At 38.6% G+C, this 19,021-nt stretch overlaps 1 protein-coding gene across 3 annotated transcripts in view; it reads left to right on the top strand.

Annotated features, from left to right (window-relative positions):
* Window positions 1–19,021, top strand: part of ralgps2 (Ral GEF with PH domain and SH3 binding motif 2) — a 141,403-nt gene that overhangs the window by 42,367 nt on the left and 80,015 nt on the right. For 2 of the 3 annotated variants that reach the window (XM_084090291.1, XM_084090289.1), the window contains exons 2-5: window positions 1,539–1,631; window positions 4,984–5,116; window positions 5,250–5,354; window positions 7,749–7,799. In XM_084090291.1, coding sequence (XP_083946417.1) covers window positions 5,060–5,116; window positions 5,250–5,354; window positions 7,749–7,799 — 213 coding nt within the window. In that variant the 5' untranslated portion in view covers window positions 1,539–1,631; window positions 4,984–5,059. The remainder of the gene's footprint in view (window positions 1–1,538; window positions 1,632–4,983; window positions 5,117–5,249; window positions 5,355–7,748; window positions 7,800–19,021) is intronic. The other variant, XM_084090290.1, reaches the window with a different exon arrangement.

Genomic DNA, 19,021 nt, shown 5'->3' with positions numbered 1-19,021 from the left:
TTCCTTCTGTGGAGTCATTCTCTTATTACCATGGTAACATCTTGGAAACAAAAGCTATAGCTACATATGCTCAGAATTGAGTATTTATTTTCTGTGGAAATAAATGATTGGCTTTCACAATTACTAGTCTGGTGAGGCAGTGTTTGGGTTAGCCTATTTCTTTGATATCGGTGGGTTACCACTTTAAACCGTTTAAGCGTGTCACATTTTTGCATGTTTGTGACATGCCAGAGCAAATGGCTTCAGTTCAGCCTTCAGTCTATAGACTGAGGAAGCTTGTTCTCCTTAATATGCAGTAAATGTTTTGCTGGCTTCAACCATGTGATGTTTTTAAAGCTTATTTTCATGTGCGTGAGGGAAGGAAAGCTTGACGTCCTGCTTTGCATCTGGCTCGTCCCATCGTGACATGTGGTGGGTGGCGTCTGGTGTTTGTATTGGTGTCCTAAACAGTCCTCTCTAATGACCCGACACTGACCTCTCTGAAACTTCAGCTCCAGCCCATTTCCTCGCAGCTGCTGTTGTACTTTACCGTATGTACAGCACCACCTAGTGAATTTCTCATTGATACACAGTTTGTCTTTTAGGTTTGTCTCATGCAGTGTTTCTTTAACTATATTGCCACTTTCACCCTCTAAATGACTAGTTTAATTTGTCTACAATGTCCTACAAGGTTTATACAGGACAATGCTGTCTTTTTAACAAATGTGATTTCCACCATTTCTCAAATCACCATTCATTTAGTGGTGAAATTGACATTTTAAACATTTCATAAATAAAGCGGCTGACTCCTGTGTCTTGCTTTGTCTGATTTCATTACTAGAATTGGTGACACTTTATTATCAGGTGACACACTTACTTACATGTTACTACATACGTACTATAGTAATAACAGTAAATTATGCATAATTACAACTAACCCTGACCACAACTCTATATTAAGTACATGTAGTTAATTCATATTGCTCAGTACTTAAGTATAGTGTAACCCTAGAATTTTATGGATCCTAAATATTGCCTACTCAGTTAAAGAAATAGTATACGAAAATTGCAGTGTTGGTTGTTGTGGAAATGACGTCACAAATTAATATAATGTTTGCACAATAATCATCGAATTGTTTAGATTTATTTAATTCTTTGTTTAGAGCATCATAGGTTTAAATGTGTAATTATTAATTTAATAAATAAATTAATAAATTAATTAAATTATTTTCATTTAATAGATTTTCATTTTGGGGGATGAGGGTGAAACAATCAAATTTGTACTTAAAGGGCACTTGGAAAAATAACCAGAAAATAAGCGAAGTCATGGTAAAAAGTTTTCAAAATAATTTTGTGACCTTGTTAACCTATGTAAAAGTCAACCCTTACTGTATTTGAATTTTTATTTTTATTTTTTTTAAATACAGTATTTGCTGCTTAACCCTCCTCTAGTCGGGAAATAAAACATGTTCTTGTTGGTAACGTGTCTTCTCTCTCTCTCTCTCTCTCTCTCTCTCTCTCTCTCTCTCTCTCTTTCCTTTTCTTTATCCTTCTTACAGCAGTCTTACAGCACACTCACGAGTGAATACAGCCGATCGAGTGCAGGGGAGGACACAGCAGAGCCATCACGATGTGCATTTGACAAATACCCGGTAATTGAATTCTGTCTTTGTTTGTGTGCTGTTCATGTAGCACACTATATAAACTGTTGTTTTGCAGCCTTTTGGCAAATGAAAGCATTTGTGCTGCTGTTATTTGCTGTGTTTGGGTGTGAAGGGTGAATTAGAGTTGTGATTAGGATTAGTCTGCAGTTTGGCAGTGCCGTAAAGTCGAACAGACTCTCAGCAACACCTGTTACTTACAGAAACCTAAATCACAAACACACACATACTAATGGCTCCGTAGCACCTGTTCACTCTCAGAGACAAACAAACATACACATGGTGTCATTGTCGGCCCCATTGCGGTCCGAACACCTGCTTATTTTGTTTCACGTGTAGCCAAATGTTGACTGGTGTTTTGATAGTGAGGCCTGCAGTTGTAGTGTTTATCAACGTCTCTGAGCACTTGTTCTTTGGAAGCGGTGTACGGTTACATCGCTTCACAAGAACATTAGATTAACAACACGCACAACCGCACAAGGCTAATGTGTGTGTGTGTGTGTGTGTGTTACAGAGATGAGGTCTCTTTAGTAGTTCATTTTTAATCATTCTACAGTGTGACAAATAAATCAACAGCTCTTTTTATATTTGGTTATTAGAACATAAATTGATTTTGATTAAAAAAAGAAGCAAAAAATAGGCTTACAGATAGGGCTGGTTTAAAAATATAATTTTTTTTGATAATTTATTATTATTAAATTGAGATATCTAAATTCTACTGTACAACAGTAATATATTATCAAGTTAAACCGAACTTTTAAACTAAACCACACGTCTGCGCCACTCATTCACACAGAGACACACAGAACATGCAGAATTTGTATTTAAATAGTCTTACTCTCGCACCCAGATGCGTTCTCAGGTACCGAAATTTGGCACCGATTGATTTAATATGAATCGGTACTCTGTACTGACGTAATTCGGTCGGTACCATTAAAAGTACAGAGTTCCCTGCCCTGAGTAACCTGGCAAGTTATGTTCTTTGCATTCCTGACCACGAGTGCACCTTCAGAGAGAGCATTCAGCCTTCATTGCCGGTTTTTGGAGGAGAGATGCTCAAACTAGGGATGCACGATATATTGGCCACTAGGGCTGGGTAAAAAAGATCGATTTCTCGATTTTATTCGATTCTCATTTTTACGAAATGATATCGATTCTTAAATCCCAAGAATCGATTAGTCATCCTGTTTTCAGTTGATGAATGAATGGAATATTGTTGCGCGCATCCCATCCAATAAATCACAATAATCTTTGTGCTTTGTTATTATTGATATGAAACGAAGTCTCAGATTTCAAATTACGTCCATTTTCTTACGAAATTCAAAAACACAATTACCGTTTTGGCGCTGTGGCGTGAGATCGCTCTGGCGCAGCTCAAGAGCAGCAGCAGCGCAGAGCGCACATTCCTACAACTTATCTAAGTCCATATCATGTCACATGGAATCGCTCAATCAGTGTTTCAACCGTGGAAAGACGTTAGTAAACAAATGTCATCCCTGCTGAAAAAAACAATAGAAACCATTACAGAATTGCTAATGGTTTCCACTACAAAACCATTACAAACCATCAGCCGTTAACCATTAAAACCAATACAGACAAATAGACAAAACATGCCACCAATAGAAAAAAGTAAATTACCAATAGAGACCCACTAGGACCATTACAGTTTCCATTAAAACCAATACAGTTCTCTTTAAAACCATTAAAACCATTAGCAATTATGTAATGGTTTCTATTGTTTTTTTCAGCAGGGATGTAACGTCACATTTACCTCAGAAAAAAATATCCAGTGACCATAAACTCGTTAGTCAGCTAGAAAAATTAACTCTAGAGAAGAGCATTTTGTTAAATATATGCACCATATTACATATTCATTATAATTTTTTATGTTCTTCAATATTTAATGCATGTTTGAATAAATCTGGAAAGTTTTTTATGACAGCCACCATTTAAATTTTTATATAATTTCATATAACTTTATTATTATAAAAATAAATAAAAGTGTATTCTAAGTGTTTGTATACAAATCAGTTCATTTTTACCTTCAATATTATAGTAGGCTAATGAAGCCTATAGGCTACAACTGACTCCCATAGTTTACAATAATAGTTAAGAGATTTGTTTTCCTTGAGAAAATTTGCAATGTATTGTACCTGATATCCAAAATAATCGATATTGAATCGAATCGAATCGTAATCGAAATCGAATCAAATTGTAAGCTTGTGAATCGAAATCGAATTGAATTGTGAAATTTGTGTCAATACCCAGCCCTATTGGCCACCATATCAATATCGACTGATATATGATCATTTTAATGTTATCGTTATCGGCCCGATAAGAACATTTGGCCAATATATTAAAGCCAATACATAATGGATTATTTCCTCCAGTTGAGACACTTCAGATGCGCACTGTTCTCCATGATGTTTTTGAATTGCTTGAAATATAATTGGAATCCCTTCAAAAAAGGAAAATACAGTTAAGTGCAACATGTGCAGCGCAAGTCTGTCATATAGGCTATGTAAAATTATAATGAGAACATTATAATTGTGTGCTTGGCACATGGCTTTTAATATAAAGAATTATCGGTTATCGGTATCGGCTAAAATGTTCATATCGGTGCATCACTAGTTCAAACATCATCATTGCTCTTTCCACGGGACATTGTGTTAACCCTCTGAAGTTTGAGGTGTTTTCTGGGCCCTGGAGGTGTTTTTACTCTATTTTTGATCAAATAAATGCAGCCTTGGTGAACAAGATCTCTTTCAAAAACAATCAAAAAATCTTACTGACCCCAAATGTAGTATGAATGGTATTTTAATGAAATTAATGCATACATTAATATAAAATTGTTAATATAATGCAGAAATCATAATAAAGTCAGTATAATAAAAATACTTAACTGTCTTATATTGTATTGTTGTATGTAATTGGAACCAATTTCTGCTGCAAAACCAGAGTCCTGTAGAAAATGCTGCCAAGGAGAAAGTATAGATCCCTTCTAAAAAGATAATTTGGGAGGAAAAAGAGCATTTTCCAGAAGTACATCACTGCCTGCCCTGTCTCAGTTGTTACAAAAACAACTGTTGGATGAATGTGCTGCTGATGAATGAGACAGTGGAACTTTCTGGCATAAATGAGTTTGGTGATAATGAAAAACTATATTTCAACAGAATCTTATCCAGGCACTGAAACGAGAGTATTATAGTTTTGGGTAGGTTTATGGAGCCTGTGGATCTGAGCGGCTTTTTATGCAATATATTATACTTATACATGCAGTTTTATGCATCGTTAAGTCACAATCCAGGCCTTAACTTACATGTACATTAATTTGTGTGTGCAGGGGGCCATATAGGCGAGCTGATGAGGATGACGATGGTGAGTGAGCTCTTGCCGTAGTGTCTGATGGTTTGGTAATAATGGACGTCCCCAATGGCCAGCCCAGCGTCTCCACCTTCACGACCCCGGCCTCAGAGGTCAGCTCACACTCAGTGAAACAAATACCATTTACCTGCTTTATCTTGCATGTTTTAAAATGTAATCTAATGAGAGAACTTTTTTGGCTCATTTGTATATCTTTCATCATCTCTCTTTCCCTTATCCCTTCAGAGGAGCAGCAGTTCTGAGTCCCTCAGTGAGAAGGGCCCATCAGAGGTCAAGAGCTTTGATGCGGTGGTCTTCGACGTGCTGAAGGTCACGCCAGAGGAATATGCAGTAAGTCAAACTCGCCTCACTTTTCATTCTCCCAGATTACACCTAGTATTAAACAGGGATTTGATTTTTTGTTTGTTTGTTTTGTTCCATATTTATATGAATATTTACATGACCTTCTGACCTGAAGTATGATTCATGTAAACATGAGGTAAAAAAGTGAGCTTGAGCCAAGATTATTCCCAACTTTGTATTAAGAATCATTTCTAAATGGTGTCAACAAAAGAGTAGCCTCCCTGCAGTTTTCTGCCAAAATAAAAGCTCTTTAATTTAACGTTTGAAAGCAAAGAAATTAAGATCGCCACAAATATTACTTAATTTACTGTTGTTCTGTAAACTAAAATTATTGTTATATACTTTTTTTTATTTTGAAGACCATAGCATTATTGCAATAGGAATATATATTATTTAAATAATTATAAAAAAAAATGTTATTTTAAATAATAATAATAATTTGTTTATTATTATATTGTAATATTGAACAGGGAAACAACAGGTTTCATTAAAGTTTTAATCAACTGGCCTGGTTAAAATACAATTTTACCCAAAAATGGAAGAAAAAAAAGAATTTGAAATAATGATTTTTCATTTGAACTTTTTTGATAATGATTTTGAATTTTTTATGGTGAACATCCTCAGGCTGTCCAATCACAAGTGGACAGTGCTAAATGCGATTTTTGATCCAATAACTCTGTTTATCCCAGACAAAAATGTTCCCCTGTGATTTGTAGCAGTGGTCCCGGTACCAGATGTAAACAGAGCCAAAGGATCACAAGAAAAATACATGGAAAACAGAAAGAGATGAAGGGGAGAAAGAGATATGAGCACTGACAGAGAGGAGTAAATACTTCAGCACAGTTTCAGTAATGATTAATGGTCATTTGGCAGACATTCTTGCGGGCCGCAATGCTCTCTAGAGTTTGAATTAAACACCAGAATCCGAGCGAGGCTATCAAACTCTCCTCTCTCTGGTAATTCAAGGACTCAAACTCCCAGCTGAACTCTCTTAAGATCTTGTGGAAAAGATACACAGCCACTTGTTGACTTATACTTGCTCTAATACTGCAACGATCTGTTTTGTATTTCTTCCTGAAGTCCATTTACAATGTTGCTCAAAGCTTCTTCAACCACAAACCTCATAATTAAGTTTTTCATGATCATTTACCACCTTCTTTATGACCCTCAGAATTAAATCAAACGGACTGTTTTTGCTACTGTACCTTTAAGACTTCTATATGTAAATAGTCTCGGTTATGATTGGCTAATCGCTTAACGTGACAAAAGGCGTAGTTTAATACAGGTCAAAGTACTGAATAGGGCTATATATCACTGATGTGATTCAATTTTGACTTGAAAGCTCTCGATTCAGTTTGATTTTGATTCGATTTGAGAGGTTGATGGGCAGGAAAACATAACACAAGGGGGTTGCCTGGAGAAAGTTGCACACCACCATTTATTTTTAAAGAGAGGCAAGAATTTTTACAGAATTTAGAGCACAACAATCCATCTTGTAAAACCAATAGGTCAGCTCTCATGATCTGCAACGCATTCTGCACCATCTATTGGATGGGAGGTGCACTAAAAATAATGTTCAGTGAACATTTTGATTTTGAAATTTCCCCCAAAAAATCCCCAATATCAGATTCATCAAATTAAGATAAAATCTATATTTTTACCTAACCTATTGTTGACCTGCTATAACAGGCAAAAGATTCTAGATTCTAGTCAGATGTCCAAAACAAGCAAAGCTTATGTTAACGGTGGAAACACTGTAATTCCTGTGATATATCTCAGTGTCACCAGGGGACGCTCTGTGGTTTTGAGCCATAGTACACCTGATGTAAATGCGATGACCTGATTCTGCACACGCCTGCCTGAATCTGGGGTACAGAGTTTCTTTCTGTGCTTTATTTATTGATGACCCAGCCCATTAGCCTATATACAGGACATCATCCCAGTCTCAGTCTCAAGACTGCACTGAAGACGTGTGTTTTATTTATGCACACATACTCTCCACGGTGATCCCACACGCACGACATTCATACAAGCATGAAAAATGTCTTGTGAATGGCAACTGAGCATTGGACAAAAGATGATTTATCATTCATGTGTCTGCTAGTCGTGTAAGGATGGATAGCGAAGTCGAGACAGCGTCTTGTTTCAAATAAGCCAATAAATCCAGAACCTCTACTGTAATAAATACTTACGCAAAACATTTCAAAGGTCTATTTCAAATCTGGAGACACTGACCTGAAGGAGAAAAAAAAAAAAAAATCAATAAGTGAAATGCTTTACCTTTAATATAAAATTAAAATAAATGAAAAAAAAAAAAAGACAGGTGCTGCTAACACTGTCTCCCATCATAAGTGATGCATATTCTACTGTGTTCTTCTGCAGGGTCAAATCACTCTTATGGATGCTCCAGTGTTCAAAGCCATTCAACCTGAGGTAAGTCTTTTGTTCATTGTGTCACTGATGTACACAGGGTCCAAAACTTACACTTTGCTACTCCTGCCAGTGGCGGGTGAATTAGGAAAATTTACTAGACAATTTTACTTAAACATTTTCGGCTGCAAAGATGAAGTTGACTATGCTGCCATCTCTGTAGTATAGTGGACGTGCCTGTAGAAAGAAATGCAATTCTTTCATACGGATTACATAAGCAGAGAGTATTTGTTTTTGATTAAAAGTAGACATTCCAAGCTTTCAATAGATATATTTCTCATGTCTGTGAGGTTTAGTTCATTTTTGTGACATGCTCCAGTTCAAGGAGACTGAAACGGCAGAAAGTGCATCCTGTTTGTTGTCTCTATTTTACAGAAGCACAACGTTTTGTTGTTATTGTGAGTTTACACAAATAACATTTCAAATGATGCATTACTCTTATCTGTTTGAGCAAAAATGAGTGTTTTAAGTTGTTTTCGCTGTTATCAGGAAAAATGGAAGTGATCGTGCCTCCATGTCATGCAGTAAAGCGTGCTAATACTTTAGCTTCCACACTCCGAACAAACACTTGTGTATGTGGCTAATAATAGCGCACGTTTATCTAGGTTAACGTTAGACCGAGCAGCCAAGTAAAGTTGCTACTACTTGCATGTTTCAAATGATAAGCCATATTTGAGGTCTATGAATGATAGGCGAACATTTGTATTTCCTGCCCGACACACTGTAATTACCACAAGGACCAACCGTTAACAATCTGTCCATCACGGACTGCGTAATTTGCCACTTTTTTTTTTTTTCTGCGACTAACCAAGTAATAACATTTTTGCCGACACAGCCTCTTCTAGTCGACTAACATTTAGTCGACTATTAGGGGACAGCCCTATAATAAACATTGGCCATTATTATTGTTTATGTAATGTTGCAGTGTTTATTATAAATGATTTGTCTGTTTACATCATTTATTTTTCAAAATGTTTATCATCAAGATAATTAATGTGATACAGCCCCCCCACCCCACCCCACTATGACATCTTTTCTCTAATAACGTTTACCGCCACATTTCAGTCCCTCCCCTCCAGCAACCTATCACTCAACATGAAACAATCGTCCATTTACTTTTACAGCCTCACTTTCTTTGATCCAATCAATCTTTAACATTTTTCTCATCCAATAATCTCTCCCCCTTGGATATCACAGTACAGAAGAAAAGCCGGTTGCAATTTCCATTTCATGCAGTCGCCATTAGTGTCATCACATTGAAGAAAGGAAAAAAAAAAGGTTAACTTTCCACTGAGGGAGAAGTTGTTGGAACATAGAAGATGTGTGAGTTGCAGCAGATGCTTTCTTCAGTAAATTCCTTTCATTTGAATTGCTGACTGCTCTTACATAAGTGAGGTTAGATGGCTTAAATCATATAATGCTGGTTTTACTTGTATAGTTAGCAGCCAACTGGTGAGTAACTGTTCTTTACATGCCAAACGCTTTTTGTCTCTCATTCGGTGCTTGCAGAGTGTTTATTTTGGTCAGCGTTTTCTATGGGTCCTGAACCAAATTAGTCTGCGTGTGTAAATGTTTCCTTAAAGGAAACTAACTGAAATGGCTGAAAGCCATGTGTGACTGACTCATAGGGCTGTCACTGACTCAAGAGCCTTACACAGTGTTACATTTGGACAAGTTCAATGAAACCAACCTCTAATAACAAAATGGCCTGTGATTTTAGGATTCAGTTTTTTTTCCGTCACCTTTGTGGCCGTTCCAGAGTTTCCCAGCAGAGGGCAGTAAACACTCAGTGAAATGTTTCTGCGCTTAAGGGCTTTTCATCCATGACTTCTTTATGGAGTATATACTTTAAAAAACACACCAGCTTCTAAGATTTATGCAAGGTCCAAATTTGTTACTTTTTGCCAGTGGCCAGGGTGAACTGACCATAAATGTTTCACACTGGCTGTGAAAATGTATTTTGAATTATTTATTTAAAAGATATATTTTGTCTTGAAAGAGCTGTATTATTTAGATATGTGTGAAAATTTAGTTTCAAGTATGTTTACCTGAGTGGGTAAAGAAATCAGTTCTGACGTGATTTAGTTATAGTATGTTTGGTTTAACTTTTTTGTTGGTTTTTGTATTTTGGTTTTTGTTTGGTGTTTTTCAGTGTGCCGATTTCTCTCTCTCTCTCTCTCTCTCTCTCTCTCTCTCTCTCTCTCTCTCTCTCTCTCTCTCTCTCTCTCTCTCTCTCTCTCTCTCTCTCTCTCTCTCTCTCTCTCTCTCTCTCTCTCTCTCTCTCTCTCTCTCTCTCTCTCTCTCTCTCTCTCTCTCTCTCTCTCTCTCTGAACAATTATTAGCTCAGGCTTGTTTTATTCACCGTCTGTAAGGTTAGGCTTTAAGCCACACAGACTGTGATTTATAAACAATTTGATGAGGCTACCGTAACCACACATTGAATACTAATGTAACATTTGGGGCTTTTTTTTTCTGGCTGTAAGAGACAAAATCAAGGCGACTGAGGAGAACTAAATGTTACATGATTTGTTAATGCGTTTGTGGGAAATTATTGTGGTTGGCGTGAATTTTTTTCGTCATTATTTATGGAAATTACAGTAATTAGTGTAATTATGTCTACCGATTTCTGTCATTGGACGGTTTGATTGATTATGCAGTGCTGTTTGGCTTTGATTGTCTTGGCAGCAGGGTTTTGGATGCGTGCACGCTTGCTTGGAGAGGAGAGGGTGAAATTGCAGGTTCCCTCTTTGAAAAGTTGAGGGTCTGGTTCTCTGGAAGAATATACAGAACTAACCTCAGATTTTCAAAATGTCTGGGATTTATTTAGTGGGCGGTTTACCGAACATGCGTATCAGTTGACAAATGACGTGTTTAGATAATGGTTCGTTCTGGATCAGATCTGGCTTTCTGTCTCGCTTTGAAGTATATCTGGATGTTGGCTGTTTTAGCTTTCTGTGGAAGGGATTTGCTGAAGGATTATTGACGCTTTCTCTGAATCTGGCCGCACAAGCAGTTGTGTTGTAGAGTAACATGAGGGAGTAAAAGGCAGAGTTTGACATAATATGAGTGTACATGTCAGGCTACGTCTGTATTATGCATTGTTGTTTCTGATATTACACATTGTAAAGTTTTTGTGTTCGTGCTAGGACAAATTATAATGTTGGTTTATTCTTATTTTGACAACAATTTGTTGTTCTGGTGATGGTTCGGTTTAATTAAAAGATATTCCGCCGACCTCAGGGAGTTAAATTACAGATGCACAATTTTAATTTATATTAGGAATTTTAATATCAGACATTTATTGACAAAATGCATGAAAAATAATTGTTGGCTTATCAGTGTCCTAATTGAAATTCTTATTAAATTTTTTGTGTGTTAAATAATAAATAAAAATGCATAGTGCCTGATGATCCAGCGAATTTAAATGCTTTAAATGTTTGAAATTATTCAAGTGATAATAAAGACTTTTCCATTGTTACAAAAAAATTAAAAATAGGGCTGCACGTTATATCAAAATCAAAACCCGGCGCGGGTGTTTTTGTATGAATGTATCTTTGAAGGGAACTGACTGTCTTTAGAAATGTTTATGTTATTTTTTTATTTAATCTTCCTTTATCTTTCCTGATAAAGCAGCGTTTATGAGCGCTGTGCTGCTTTGTGTACAACCGTTACCGGGGAAACCGCTGTTTCTGCCGCTCCTCCAGCGCCTCCTGCTGGCATCTCTTTGTAAACAGCATAATTTTGTGGAAACTTGTCTAATACTAGTGTGGAATTTTTCTACAATATTCACTCATGACAGTAAAATAGGGCATTCTAAGGGGCCGATCACACCTGACACGTTTTTTGCGGTGAGAGGCGCCTATTTTCAATTGGTTTCCTATGGCAGTGAGCGTTTTGCGCGCTGTTTATGCACCTGCTGCGCCTCACGTTTTTGAAGTTGAAAAAAAAGCAACTCCGAGCGGAAAAAGCGCCCATTAGGTGTGATCGGCCCCTTAGTCAATCTACTGCAGTATTTTCTCAGTATAAAATGTGGTTAACACCCAGTCATGCTGGAAAAAAAATAATCCCGTCATATACCGTGAAACCGGTTTAATTTTGAAAAATACCGTGATATAATTTTTTGGTCATACCGCCTAGCACTAGAATATCGCAAATGCACTTATTGCGATATGCATATTTCAGTGGCTTGCAACAACTGCATGATTTTAATACTTCAAAAGATTATGAAAAGCGTCTTGGTTACTAACGTAACCTCGGTTCCCTGAGATGAGGGAACGAGTATTGTGTAAGTAGCTTACGCTATGGGGAAAACTCCTTTTCTCGAGAATATTGAAGCCAAATTTTTAAAACGCAGTGCAGCTGCACAGCATACACAGATGAACGGCGAAAGCGGTCATTGGCTGTGCTGCGGCAACTGCACAAACCTATGACGGGGCGGCTCAGACGCGTAAGCCAATCAGGGCATTTCACGCCCTGGCACGTCAGAGCCCGCCAGAATGGGCGTGAGACTTTCCCTTTTGAGAGGTCTCTCCTATTGCGTAAGTAGCTTACGCTATGGGAACCCCCTTCAAAACGCTGTGCGTGCTTAACTTCGCTCTAATATTAGCCCGAGGCAAGATGCCTGAAGCCGTAAAGAGTAAAGTATGAACCCAATAAGCCGGTCAGTGATGGGCTTCATAAGGGAAAAATAAGGAGTGGGCCTAATGAGGGCCAAACCTTAATAATGACATATATAATATGTATAAATATATATGGGAACCGTAGTTCGTGTTAAAAACAGGACCGAATAAGTATCGGGCCCAAGTTTTATGGGGGTTTTGTGCTTACACATTTCATATCGAAAGTACCCTTGAATGCAGAGCAGGGACTTGTAAAACCTGATAAATGTCGACGGTGAGGCCCAGCCGGCTGCCGCACAGATATCTTAGATGGGTGTTCCACTTGACCAAGCCCAAGATGAGGCCATGCCTCTTGTGGAATGAGGTCTGATGCCTAAGGGGCAGTGAAGGCCCTTAGATTCATAAGCCAGCGCTATAGCGTCAACTATCCAGCACAATAATCTCTGCTTTGAGACGGCGAGATCTTTGGTGCGGCCGCCAAAGCACACAAAAAGCTGTTCTGACTGTCTGAACGAGGCAGAACGCTCTAGATACACTCTGAGAGCCCTGACAGGACAGAGTAAATTCACGTCTCTTTTGTCCTCTGGTGAGGAAAGAGCTGCTAGGGAAATAACCTGTGCTCTGAATGGAGTGGAGAGCACCTTAGGAATATAACCATGCCTCAAGACAGGACACGCTCAAGGACAGCGTGTGTAAATCGCCCACTCTTTTAACTGAGGCGAGCACCAGTAAAAGAGCGGTTTTGAGCTAGAGGTGCTTCAGGTCAGCAGACTGAAGTGGCTCAAACGGGGCGCCCTTCAGTGCTTCCAGGACCGTGGAGAGGTCCCAGATAGGCACAGAGGGGGGTCACGGAGGGTTAAGCCTCCTTGCCCCTTTAAGGAAGCGGACAACAAGGTCGTTTCTTCCTAGTGATTGTCCGGCCACAAGAGCGTGAGATGCTGTTATGGCCGCCACATATACTTTGAGCTTAGAGGGGTGTGACCCGCGTCCAAAAGCCCTTGTAAAAAGGCGAGTACACTTGGTATCTCGCAAGAGTGGGGGTTCAGGCTCCAAGCAGCGCACCAGCCAGAGAACACCCTCCATTTCTGAGCATAGAGGCGCCTGGTTGAGGGCGCTCTTGCTTCACTGATGGTTTTCAGCACCCTATCCGGGAGGCACCCGGGTACCCGTTGAGGGGCCATACGTGAAGGGCCCACAAGTTGGGACGGGGATGCCAGATCCTCCCGTTCGCCTGCGTGAGGAGATCTCCATGGGGAACCATGGGGCTGGTTACAGCAGTTATGTCAACTCGGAGAACCAAAGCTGGGTCTTCCAGAGAGGGGCTATAAGAAGCACTGCACATTTGCTTTCCCTGATCCGTTTGATGACCTGAGGTAGCATCATGACCGGCGGAAAGCATACAGCGGACGACTCTGCCATTCGTGGGCAAGTGTGTCCGTGTTCTTTGAGAAAAATATTCTGCAATGAGCGTTGTCTTCTGAGGGAAGAGGTCGACCTCTGCCTCGTCGAAGATGCTCCATATTAGTTGAACCGTCAGAGGGTGGAGAGACCATTCCCCTGGGGGAACATTGTCTCTGGACAGCATATCCGCACCCTGGTTCAGAATGCCTGGCACATGCACTGCTCTCAGCGAGTCCATAAAATGAGACTCTTGACCATGGCGTGCAAGGTGTTAAACCTGAGGCCGCCCTGGCGATTTATGTAATACGCCACTGCCATGTTGTCCCTTCGGACGAGGAAATAGCAGTTGTAGAAACCCGACTCGTTTTTGACAGCTCCCTTCTCCAGCAGTTTGAGCACCTCGGTGCGGAGAACGTGTGAAACGTCGGCGAACACACTAGCTAAGAAAGGATACGGCGCGCCGGATGCCTCAGCAGAACAGCGGACTGAAGGTGGCGAAGGAAGCTGGCGTCCTCAGACCTGCGAAGCTGGGGCTTGTTCCGCTGGTTTGCTCGTCGACGGCGGCGAAGGCTTCTTTATTCCGGAGTTTCAGCGAAGTGGAGATTTGCTGAAGGAGATTTTAATCTAAGGTCCCTGACGGACGATGGGCTCAATTTATAGCCTCTGGCCACGTCCATTATGGCGGGCTCTGACGTGCCAGGGCGCAAAATGCCCTGATTGGCTTACATGTCTGAGCCGCCCCGTCATAGGTTTGTGCAGTTGCCGCAGCACAGACAATGACCACTTTCGCCGTTCGCCGATTTCAGTTCTCTTCCACAGCTTATATGACAAAATGATGTCAAAATGTCAGTATTGGTGAGTATTTACGTAAACACAGTAAGTTATGTCTTAAGTGGAGTAAACAGTTGAGAAAGAAAGTATGCGTGTAACAATATATTGGATCTGTTCAGCTCTTAAAGTGACAGCAGCCCAATAAACCTGCTTCTGACTGTGTGTTAAAGGGCACCTATTATGACTCTTTTCACAAGATGTAAAATAAGTCTCTGATGTCCCCAGAGTGTGTATGTGAAGTTTTAGCTCAAAATACCCAACAGATAATTTTTTACAGCATGTTTAAATTGTCATTTTTTGGGGCTCAGAAAAACGCGCTGTTTTAGTGTGTGCCCTTTAAATGCAAATAAGCTGCTGCTGCACGGCACAGGGGGCGGAGCCTCACGAGCTTGCGCTCAGAGCCAGGACAATCTCATCTGATAATATCAGAACAGAAACTCTCAGTTGCAGTGTTCATTTCGACTTGGAGTCGGACAATAATGCCTACAGAGCCAGAGAATATATGCTGTATGGAGATAGAACAGGTATAGTTTAGTTTAATTATGGTTATAACTTATTTGTCATCTGCTTTTATCCACTATTAATCCAAGCCTGCTGTAGCAGACCCTGTCCGAATGATGACCAAAATATACTGATGAGTTCAATTAAGTTTATTGTACATCACACAAAAGATGAAGTGTTAGTTTTACTCCAGAGAATCACAGTAAGAGCTGAATAAACACAGTATAAGAAGTGAGCATTAAAGTCTTATCCATAAACTCTCTCTCTCTCCCTTTCATTATCATGGAACATACACAGCGAAGTACACAAAACACTCGTAACAACTAACAGTAAACAAATATATACACACCTTTTCAGTGGGTGCTTAATAAACTGGTAAACCTTATATCCGTAAAACGACTCGATGAGCTATCATAAAGTGCGCGCTCTCACTTTCATTTCTGCCGTGGTCAGTAACGTTAGTCCTGTCGCTCTGAAGACCGTAAGCTGGATCACGAACAGTACAGATCCATCCTCGAGTAACAACGGGAGTAAATGAAGACTGCTATGTTCATTCTTACATCCAACAACAAAACACCTCAATCGCTTAGGAGACATTCTTGTCTACAGCTGCTCAAGCGTCGAAACACTGGTGGAGTGTGTCCAGCTCACTCAGGGCGGCTCTATGCTCAAACTGTAGTGTCAATCAACAGTCGTGGGAGGGGCCTGTGCAAAGTGACGTCACATTGCCCCGAATCTGAGAACAGCTTGTTCTGAGACAGTGTTTATGATTTATGGGGACTATAAAAAAAAGCACTGGGTGGATTTTTATCATTATAGGGTGGTTGTGTACAAACACTGCCAACACACATTTATGTTCAAACACCATGTAAAAGTAAATTTTGCATAATAGGTGCCCTTTAAATGTTAATCAAACAACAAAAAAACAAAGAGAAAATCACTCACTGCTCTTGACTAAGCAGTGTTTTGTTTTTACATTTGATTATTCAATTTCTGTTGTTAAATAAACCTAATGACTGTGGTTGGTATCTTTACTTATCAGACTGGTCAGATGACCCCTTCCTTTCTAAATGGTTGGATCTTGGCAAAAAATGCTGCAAGGTAGACCAGACTTTATGCCTGTAGTCAAAAGCGTGCCTCTCCAAGAATGTTGACTTTAATAAGGTTCAGATTAAGTGTACAGCAGACACATCCATGTGCAGTATGATCCTGTATGGCAGCTGTAATGCAGACCAGAGGCTTTAGTGCATGCATTAAAACACTAAAACTTCATGAAAATGTCTTGTAGAGTGATGTGTGAAATTGCGTAACTTTTTCCACACTACATGCATACGGATCTGTTCTCTGTACCACCCCATTACCTTTCTTTTACAGGCGCTCATAAGCACGCACTGACCCACAATGCCCTGGGTGGAATGGAAAGGTTTGTTTGATTTGAGCGGAATAATGCAATGATATCATTGAGCTGGCAGTCCTGCCCTGTTTTTCTATGCTATTATTGGTTTGCTTTAATTGCTGGAGGTTTTTATCAACTCTACTAAAATCAAAAACTCTTTAGCAACATCTGCAGAGGTTGTTAAACATCACAACAGAAGCTTGCTGTTTTAGTTTTTTTTTTTTTTTTTTGCATGGGTCGACTGTAGTTCATTGAGTTTTCTGTTGTCTGTGTGTGTTTTTGTAACTGGAGTGTGTGTGTCTTTTCAGGGGAGGATAATTTTCTTTGAGGCTCTGAAAGCAGGAGAGATTTTGATGATTTGTGATCTGCTGAAGTGAATTGAAATGTGTGAAAAAGAGAGAGGAAGCAATAAAGAAGCAAGTGATTATTTATTCAATAAAATCGTTCAATCTGAAGGACACTTTGCCGCCTCACATTCTGTGTGCAAAATGAGAAACCAGTTTAAAAAAAATCAACAACAAAAAATCATAAAAACCACATTAAAGTGGTTAATATATTAATAATTTTATATATATATATATATATATATATATATATATATATATATATAAATAAATAAATAAATAATTATTATTATTATTATTATTATTATTATTATTATTATTATTATTATTATTATTATTTTTTTTTTTTTTTATTATTTTTTTTTTTTTTTTTTTTCAGTTTTATAATTTTTATTTATAATTTATAGTTTTAGTGACTTTAGTACTTCATCTTAAACTTCTTTAGTACTTCATCATAAACTTTGTTTGAGTTGTCAGGCTAATGTTTCCTTTTTGTTTCTTTTTTTACATTTTATTTAATTATTATATTTCATTTCAGCTTTTTCAATTACCAAAACCAATTTGTAATAGTTTTAGTTATAGTTACAAGTTGGAATTTACCAAAAGTGTAAAGAAAAAAAAAAAAAAAAAAAAGATTAACTGAAAATCTTGTCTTTCACCACAACTTTTTTTTGCAATTTATTTTAATTTGTTAATTTCATTGGTTATCGGCCATAACATAAAAAAATAAAAAGAATCAGCAATTTTAATAATGGCCGGAAGTTTAATATTGCTATTTGAACTTGTATACAGCCAGGGTTTGACATTATGATACCAAAATATATAAGCAAATACTTTAAAGGTAGGGTGGGCAATTTGCACAGCAGCTAGTATTAACAAGTTAGCTTTGAAATCAAGATATCCCACCCTTCCTTCAGAGCATCTTCAAAGCCACGCGTACAGCAGATTTTGCAAAGCGTCTTGCAAAAGACGAGAGACGGCGTAAAAACACCATGTCTCAAAGCACATAACATTACAATAATAATGAACATACACAACTTAAAGAGCTCTGACCTGTACCATCTGACTGCTGCAGATTCATTTCGGCGTTGATAGTGTTGCTATTGAAACACATAAACTCGAGTCACGAACCGCTCCGAGTGTAACGTCACAGGTTTCTCTTATATGACAGTAGATATGTTGTGAACGCAGCATAAGCTGGTTGTTTTGGTTCAGGAGGAACTGTAAAAGGCCACTGCTGTTTTGTTTGCGGTGCTCAGTGACTGACATCTGTCTAGTTCTGTATAGCATTAAACGCACGGATGATGTGTGAAGTCTGCGTGAGCAGGTGTGCGGCGGAGGTATTAAAATGCATACATTGACAGGCAGGTAGGACATCGTATGCATTGATTGGACTGATTGCAATGATTGGTAATCATTTTATGGTCCTACGCCTTCCACAGATGATGTGTGTGTGTGTGTGTGTGTGTGTGTGTGTATATATATATATATATATATATATATATATATATATATATATATATATATATATATATATATATATATATATACACAGGGCCGGCGCTAGCCATTTGGGTGGCCTAAGCACAAATGCTTTGCGGTGCCCCCCCAACCACCCACCCACCAAAGGAATAACAACCATTCAGAATTTCTTAGTTAGGTTCTCTTTACTTCCAAAATAACTGCTGCAAATAAATAATTTTACATTAACAATGGCACCAAACATGAAAAGAAATAAATAATATAAAGGTTAAAATTATAAATACCAAATACCACCACAATTACTAAAAACACAGATTTGGAACTGAACAATGTAAACACAGAAAGTTAAAAGTGCAAAGGTCTGATGAGGCACAATATAATAATTCTGTACATAATTTGACAACTCAAATATGAATATGAAAATATACAAACACTGAGATTGTGGGGTTTTTTTTTCTAATTGCAGTTTCACCAACAGATGTCGCCCTTGGCCTATGAACCTCTTGAAAATGACCGCATAGAACAACAACGAAAAAACGTATCTAAGCGGTCTAATTTGGCAAAATCACATCACGTTCAGTTGCAGGGTTTTTCTAAAGTTCACCTTATCAAGAGGCAGATAGACATTGTATTGAAGCGAAGAAATTACAA

This window comes from Abramis brama (genome assembly GCF_963993115.1).
Source record: "Abramis brama genome assembly, chromosome: 18".
Lineage (NCBI taxonomy): Eukaryota > Metazoa > Chordata > Actinopteri > Cypriniformes > Leuciscidae > Abramis > Abramis brama.
This window is presented reverse-complemented; position numbering and strand designations above follow the sequence as displayed.